Source organism: Hordeum vulgare, chromosome 7H, assembly GCF_904849725.1.
Source record: "Hordeum vulgare subsp. vulgare chromosome 7H, MorexV3_pseudomolecules_assembly, whole genome shotgun sequence".
Classification (NCBI taxonomy): Eukaryota; Viridiplantae; Streptophyta; class Magnoliopsida; order Poales; family Poaceae; genus Hordeum; species Hordeum vulgare.
This window is the reverse complement of record NC_058524.1, coordinates 43,545,910-43,554,152: the sequence shown is the minus strand read 5'-3', so window position 1 is coordinate 43,554,152 and position 8,243 is coordinate 43,545,910. Positions and strand designations below refer to the sequence as shown.

Below are 8,243 nucleotides of genomic sequence, written 5' to 3'. Positions count from 1 at the left end.
CCCTTCTTTGCGCTCTCTAATCTGATTCTTGCGCGAATAGGTTAAGGCCATCTATAATCCACGTTTGCAATGCTCCTATCCAGAAGAAATCTCCATTATATTAGAGAACAAGAGGTTTTTAGGTTTAATCGTCTGCAAACTGAATCTCGGTGTCACAAAGTCAGAAAAATCGGTCTGGTCGATTTATGTTTTAGGGCTACAGAGAACAATCTCGGTGAAACCGGGTTGCTCTTTTCGGTGAAGGCTGCCAAGTTTCTGTTAAGGAGGTTGTTTGTCTTGGTGGCTCGGAAATTCTTGACTGAGTGGTCAATCCCCCTCCGGGAAGGTACCGGAACGGAGCTCCAGATGGGATCACCATAGAACAGAGACTTGTGGCGGCGGAAAATGTGTTTCGCGATCGTCCTTTAGGGTTTTCAGAATATATGTGAAGTTATAGGCCAGAGAACGGAGGTAGAGGGGCCACGAGGGAGGGACAAGCCATCAGGGCGCGCTGACCACCCTGGTCGCGCCTTGTTGGCTTGTGCCTCCCTCGTTTGACCTCTTGTCTTCTCCTGTGGCTTCCAGATTTTATTTTGATCTAGAAAAAATCATAAAAAAGTTTCGGAGCAATTGGACTTCGTTTGGTTCTGTAAACCTGAAAAGTAAAAAACACGCAGAAAACAACAACTGACACTTAGCACTCGGACAACATGTTAGTGCTAAAAATAATATAAATTAGTAAATTACTACCCAAAAAGTATCCTAGGTTGATAATATAACAACATGGAACAATAAAAAAATATAGATATGTTGGAGACGTATCATCGGGGTGGCTCTCAGAATCAAATAAAGTTACATTAGAAACTTGGTGGAATATGTGTATTTCGAGAAGGAGGGAAGGATGGGATTATGTGATTTCACTGTTTTAATCAAGAAGTGTTGGCTAAACAGTGTTGGAGACTATTATATGAGCCTGACTCTTTGTGTGCTCAGATTGTCGGGGAACGTCGCATGGGAAACAAAAAATTTCCTACGCGCACGAAGACCTATCATGGTGATGTCCATCTACGAGAGGGGATTTCCGATCTACGTACCCTTGTAGATCGCACAGCAGAAGCGTTAAGAAACGCTGTTGATGTAGTGGAACGTCCTCACGTCCCTCGATCCGCCCCGCGAACCATCCCACGAGCCGTCCCGCGATCCGTCCCACGATCCGCTCCTATCTAGTGCCGAACGGACGGCACCTCCGCGTTCAGCACACGTACAGCTCGACGATGATCTCGACCTTCTTGATCCAGCAAGAGAGACGGAGAGATAGATGAGTTCTCCGGCAGCGTGACGGCGCTCCGGAGGTTGGTGGTGATCTAATCTCAGCAGGGCTCCGCCCGAGCTCCGCAGAAACGCGATCTAGAGGCAAAACCGTGGAGGTATGTGGTCGGGCTGCCGTGGCAAAAGTTGTCTTAAATCAGCCCTAAAACCCCACTATATATAGGAGGGAGGGAGGGGAGGAGGCAGCCTCAAAACCTAAAGGTTTGGCCGAAATTGGAGGTGGAGGAGTCCTACTCCAATCCTACTTGGAGTAGGATTCCACCTTCCCACTTGGAAACTCTTTCCACCTTGTGTTTTTTCCTTCTCAAACCTTATGGGCCTTAGTGGGAACTTATTCCAGCCCACTAGGGGCTGGTTTATCTCTTCCCATAGCCCATGAGACCCCTTGGGGCGTGACACCCCTCCAGATGGTCCCCGGCACCCCTCCCGACACTCCCAGTACACTACCGATGAGCCCGAAACTTTTCCGGTAATGCACGAAAACCTTCCGGTAACCAAATGAGGTCATCCTATATATCAATCTTCGTTTCCGGACCATTTCGGAAACCCTCGTGACGTCCGTGATCTCATCCGGGACTCCGAACAACATTCGGTAACCAACCATATAACTGAAATACACATAAAACAACGTCGAACCTTAAGTGTGCAGACCCTGCGGGCTCGAGAACTATGTAGACATGATCCGAGTGACTCCTCGGTCAATATCCAATAGCGGGACCTGGATGCCCATATTGGATCCTACATATTCTACGAAGATCTTATCGTTTGAACCTCAGTGCCAAGGATTCATATAATCCCGTATGTCATTCCCTTTGTCCTTCGGTATGTTACTTGCCCGAGATTCGATCGTCAGTATCCGCATACCTATTTCAATCTCGTTTACCGGCAAGTCTCTTTACTCGTTTAGTAATACAAGATCCCGCAACTTACACTAAGTCACAATGCTTGCAAGGCTTGTGTGTGATGTTGTATTACCGAGTGGGCCCCGAGATACCTCTCCGTCACACGGAGTGACAAATCCCAGTCTCGATCCATACTAACTCAACGAACACCTTCGGAGATACCTGTAGAGCATCTTTATAGTCACCCAGTTACGTTGCGACGTTTGATACACACAAAGCATTCCTCCGGTGTCAGTGAGTTATATGATCTCATGGTCATAGGAACAAATACTTGACACGCAAAAAACAGTAGCAACAAAATGACACGATCAACATGCTACGTCTATTAGTTTGGGTCTAGTCCATCACATGATTCTCCTAATGATGTGATCCCGTTATCAAGTGACAACACTTGCCTATGGTCAGGAAACCTTGACCATCTTTGATCAACGAGCTAGTCAACTAGAGGCTTACTAGGGACAGTGTTTTGTCTATGCATCCACACATGCATTGTGTTTCGAATCAATACAATTATAGCATGGATAATAAACGATTATCATGAACAAAGAAATATAATAATAACTAATTTATTATTGCCTCTAGGGCATATTTCCAATAAAGATACCATGTGTGAAGTATTATGTGGATGGGGACCTTTTCAAGGCTGAGCTAAAAAAAAGTCCTCGTTTACATGATGTAGTATCATGTTAGGACTTTAAACCCTAAGGATGGGTTTTATTTCGAGATCATGCAATGGGGGAAATAACAAGATTTGGTCTCATATATTGATCCTTGCGGCCCATGATAGGCTTGTGATGACCTGTCGCGGCGGTGTAGGATCTTATTGATCCCAGTACAAGCGAGTGGGATGTTCAGTTGTTCCATGACATTTTTTGGCCTATTCACATAGAAGGATTTTGCAAAATCTGTTGCTGCTAATCCAATAACGAAAGTTTCGTAAGGGGACTGGAGCAGGCTACCATGAGACAAAAGATCCTCTTTCTAAAGTGATTCGATTCGGAACTCTTATATGTCCAAGGTCAATATGGAAATTCTTCCAAAGGTTTTTCCTTACTTTGTCTGTGTCAACAAACAATTTGAAATACCTTGACTTTTTCAAAACAGGTCCGAGTCAAATAGCAATGATTCGAAGCACTTCTTTTTTCATTACACTATTTCAGAAACCTAAGGACTCGATCGTATGGATATGGAAACTATGGGATTTGAAGATCCCCCAAGGTGCATATTTTTATTTAGCGAAGTCTCCATGAAATTGTGCCCTGCTGTTGTACCTTGGCGAACAAACATGTGTAGATTCCGGTGACATATCGGTGTGAAAAGTAGACCCTGAATACCTTAATACTCTCTCCGTTCCTAAATATAAGTTCTTTTAAATGGTTCACTAGAAGACTACATACGGATGTATATATACATATTTTAGAGTATAGATTCACTCATTTTGCTTCGTATGTAGTCTGTTAATGAAATATCTAAAAAGACTTATATTTAGAAACGGAAGAAGTAGTATGTTGTTTGTTTGCCGACGAGCTTAGGAGATCTGGTCGGAATTGGGTTTTGAAGAGGATGTGGCGGCACTTGAGGGCACAATACATATCTGGGTCAATGATTCTTGATGAGATTATATGCTTCAGTTTATCAGGAGGTGTTCTTCCCCTTGGAGAATGCAGTAGAAATGGCGGCGTGCTGGTATATCTGGTTGGAACATCGTCAAGTGGCACATGAAGAGAGGATTATTACAACAGTACGATCAACATTACAAATTAGAGGCGTTATTGCTAATTGTGTTGTGGATAAGAAGCCGTTTACAGCACAAAAATTAGCTATTCTAGGGTGTATTAGACTAAATGTCGATGCTTCCTTCTTTTTGGATTCGGATGCACGTGCATGTCGTGCAGTTCTACGCGACTCAAAAGAAGGCTTCATCGTTGTTGCGATGGAATTAAAAAAACATGCACTCGATGCTCCTACGACGGATGCATTTGCGGTGTTACTAGGACTAGATTAGCTGAAAAGCTTAGTATTTTCTATATATCCATCGAGAGTCACTCTATGAAGATTGTCGAAGTTCTTGTGAACCTCTCAAAGTATCGAGCTTCGCGAACAGTTATCACTTATTAGTGATAATTGTCAAAAGTTGATTTGTTATTTTGATGAGGCGACTTTAAATTATCGTGGAAGGGAAGCAAACGAGTGTGCCCGTGTTCTTGCTTGTTTTAGTTTTTTCATGCAGGAATCAGGGATGTTGCATGGTCAACCTTCAGATTTCTTGGTTCCTCTCATTATAAAGGATATGATTATTAATTAAATAAATTCGCTTGCTGGAATTTAGATTATTCTCCTTATTTCTGACGACTATCGATTCTCCAGAAATATTATGTGGATGGGGACCTTTTCAAGGTTGAGCTAAAAAAAGAGTCCTCGTTTACATGGTGTAGTATCATGTTAGGACTGTAAACCCTAAGGTTGGGTTCTATTTCGAGATCACACAACGGGGGAAAGTAACAAGATTTGGTCTGATATATGGATCCTTGCGGCCCATGATAGGCTTGTGACGACCCGTCGTTGCGGTGTAGGATCTTATTGATCCCAGTACAGGCGAGTGAGATGTTCAGTTGTTACATGAATTTTTTTGGCCTATTCACATCGAAGGATTTTGCAAATCTGCTACATACATCGGGTGTGGAAGTTACTATGGGATTTGAAGATCCCCCAAGGTGCATGTTTTTATTTGGCGAAGTCTCCATGAAATTGTGCCCTGCTATTGTACCTGGCGAACAAACATGTGAAGATTTCGGTGACATAACGGTGTGTAAAGTAGACCCTGAATACCTTAATAGTATGTTGTTTATTTGCCAATGAGCTTAGGAGATCTGGTCGGAATTTGGTTTAGGAGAGGAGGTGGTGGCACTTGAAGCACAATACATATGTGGGTCAATGATTCTTGATGAGATTATATGCTTCAGTTTATCGGGAGGTGTTGTGTTCCCCGGGGGAGAATGCAGTGGGGATGGTGGCATGCTGGTATATCTGGTGCGAACATCGTCAAGTGGCGCATGAGGAGAGGATTATTACAACAACACAATCAACATTACAAATTATAGTCGTTGTTGCTAAATGTGTTGTGGATAAGAAGTCGTTTACAACACGACAAATTAGCTGGTCTAGGCCGGCTTTGGGCTGTATTAAACTAAATGTTGATGTTTCCTTCTTTGTGGATTCGGATGCACGTGTGTGTCGTGCATTTGTACGCGACTCAAAAGGAGGCTTCATTGTTACCACAATGGAATTAAAACGACATGCACTCGATGAGCCTACGATGAATGCATTTGCAGTGTTACTAGGACTGGTTTTGCTGAAAAGCTTGGTATATATCGATCGAGAGTCACTCTATGAAGATTGTCGAAGCCATTATGAACTTGTCAAAGTATTGAGCTTCGGGAACAATTATCACTTATCATTGGTAATTGTCAAAAGTTGATGAGTTCTTTTGGCGAGGCGACCATAAATCATTGTGCGAGGGAAGCAAACAGAGTGTGCCTATGTTCTTGCTCATTTTAGTTTTTTGAGGCAGGAAGGGGTGTTGCGTGATAAAGCTTGAGATTTCTTGGTCCCTCTTATTAAAAAGGATATGATTATTAATTAAATAAATTCGCTATTCTTCTAAATTGCTGGAATTTAGATTATTTTCTTTATTTTTAACAAGCATTAATTCTCCAGAAATTCTTGGTATTTTTTTTTCTTGCCATGGAACCAGCTAGTGCTATTTTTAGTCGAAGCTATTATGAACCTGTCGAAGTACCGAGCTTCGGGAACAGTTATCACTTACAGTGATAATTGCCAAAAGTTGATCTGTTATTTTGGCGAGGCGACCTTAAATCATTGTGCGAGGGAAGCAAACGAGTGTGCCTATGTTCTTGCTCGTTTTAGTTTTTTTAGGCAGGAATCAGGGATGTTGCATGGTCAACCTTCAGATATCTTGGTTCCTCTCATTATAAAGGATATGATTATTAATTAAATAAATTCGCTTGCTGGAATTTAGATTATTCTCCTTGTTTCTAACGACTTTCGATTCTCCAAAAATTCTTGGTATTTTTTTTCTTGCCATGGAACCAGCACAGCAGGGGCGCTCACCAGGCACACGGATCGCGATCCGCGCGACGGCCGCCAACCCGAGTCCATACCGTCCATTCTCCCACGATCCGACGGCGCCCGTCCCACCCACCCACCATCCGCCGCCCGTCCCGCCTGGCCGAAACCCGAATTGCCAAATCATCGCGTGCAAACCGCAGAGCATCCCCCGATCCCCTTTAAAATCCACCTCCACTCCTCCACGATCCACCACCGCCAAACACCAACCAGAGCGTAGCAGCAGCCGGATCCTTCCTCCCCCGCCGCCTCCTCCATCCCAATGGCCCGCACCAAGCAGACTGCCCGCAAGTCCACCGGCGGCAAGGCGCCGAGGAAGCAGCTGGCGACCAAGGCGGCGCGCAAGTCGGCGCCGGCGACCGGCGGCGTCAAGAAACCCCACCGCTTCAGGCCGGGAACCGTCGCGCTCCGGGAGATCCGCAAGTACCAGAAGAGCACGGAGCTGCTCATCCGCAAGCTCCCCTTCCAGCGCCTCGTGCGGGAGATCGCCCAGGACTTCAAGACCGACCTCCGCTTCCAGTCCTCCGCCGTCTCCGCCCTCCAGGAGGCCGCCGAGGCCTACCTCGTCGGGCTCTTCGAGGACACCAACCTCTGCGCCATCCACGCCAAGCGCGTCACCATCATGCCCAAGGACATCCAGCTCGCCCGCCGCATCCGCGGGGAGCGCGCCTAGGCTCTGCATGCGCCCTGTGATGTGTCAGCTGCGCCTGAATCCTGCTAGATGTTTATGACTCTGTAGTTGTTTGCTCCTCTTGTTGTTTCCCCTGCTTGTATGTCCGATGGATGCCATCAAATGTTCAAACCTCTGGTTTGATAAATGGAAATGAAGCATCTTTTATGATAGATCCGCCCACGTTGTTCTACCTTTTCTGTGCAGTTAGATCTTGTGCGTGCTGGTCCGACTAGGTGGGTTCACTGTGTGTAAGAATCAAATCCCCTGTTTGGTTGCTGCAAGCCTGCAACTACGAATTTCTTGGGGATTTTGTTCCTGGATTCTCTGGCTGGAACTGTTGGTCTGTACAGTTTAGGAGCACATCCAGGTCAAGTGAAATTGCAGATCTGTTGTTCTGTTTTGAGCAATTAGTAATCCCCTACACATTTGATCGTCTAAACAGATCTGCTACTTGCTGCAGATTCACTACTTGCTGCAGATTCGGTTATAATAATATGTATGCAGAAATGACAATCTGCTACTTTCTTGTGCAGCTACCAATCAATTCTGAAACAGCTCTTTCAGGAATTCAAATGGAAAGATGGAGTAGGTCCTGAGCTGGCTTGTGTAACCATGAGTACTAAGCACTAAATTGGATGCAAAATCAAAACAATACAAGGAGCCTGCATTTTTGCACATGCTTTTGATAAACAGCACATTCACTATAGTGTTGAGTCTGTCCGCAGGTATGTTCTTTATGAAGTAGTAGTACAAGCAAAGTCACAGTAAGTTTAGTAAGTGTATGAGTTCAGTCTAATGCTCGTTTCCCTTTCTTCCAGATCAGAAGCCAAGGATTTGTCAAGCGAGGACTCGTAGGCATCAAAAGATTGGACAGTAAAATGCAAATCAATATAGAATGATTGTTCAGCAGGAAAACTCTGGCTTGAGCGTGTTGTAATTGCAGAACATTCCTTTTGGCATTGCATAGAAACTGACAGCAAACTCGCAAAACAAAAATAAAAATAAAGAAGTGGAATGAATAAATATTCATCTGCATAGCCTTATTCTAGTTTGTTCGAATGTTGCAAGGCCCGGCTTCATCAGGAGGTAGTGGTCAGGTAACACAGGAGCTTCAACAACAGCTGCGAAAGAGAGGTTTGCGCATATGGACTGACAAATATTTCAGCATACCAGTTTCATCGTGAAGCTCCATTACTTCACTGAAAACTGTTTTC

General features: G+C 44.5%; 1 protein-coding gene across 1 annotated transcript; it reads left to right on the top strand.

Moving 5' to 3' along the window:
- The first annotated feature begins 6,589 nt into the window (after positions 1–6,589).
- On the top strand, positions 6,590–7,199 carry LOC123407840 (histone H3.2). Its single transcript, XM_045101068.1, has one exon. The coding sequence runs from the start codon at positions 6,619–6,621 to the stop codon at positions 7,027–7,029; it is 411 nt and encodes a 136-aa protein (XP_044957003.1). The 5' UTR covers positions 6,590–6,618; the 3' UTR covers positions 7,030–7,199.
- Positions 7,200–8,243: the final 1,044 nt, after the last annotated feature.

What these genes read in the sequence shown, in the direction of transcription:
- LOC123407840 (XM_045101068.1), top strand. Translation starts at nt 6,619, where the DNA reads ATGGCCCGCACCAAGCAGACTGCCCGCAAGTCCACCGGCGGCAAGGCG.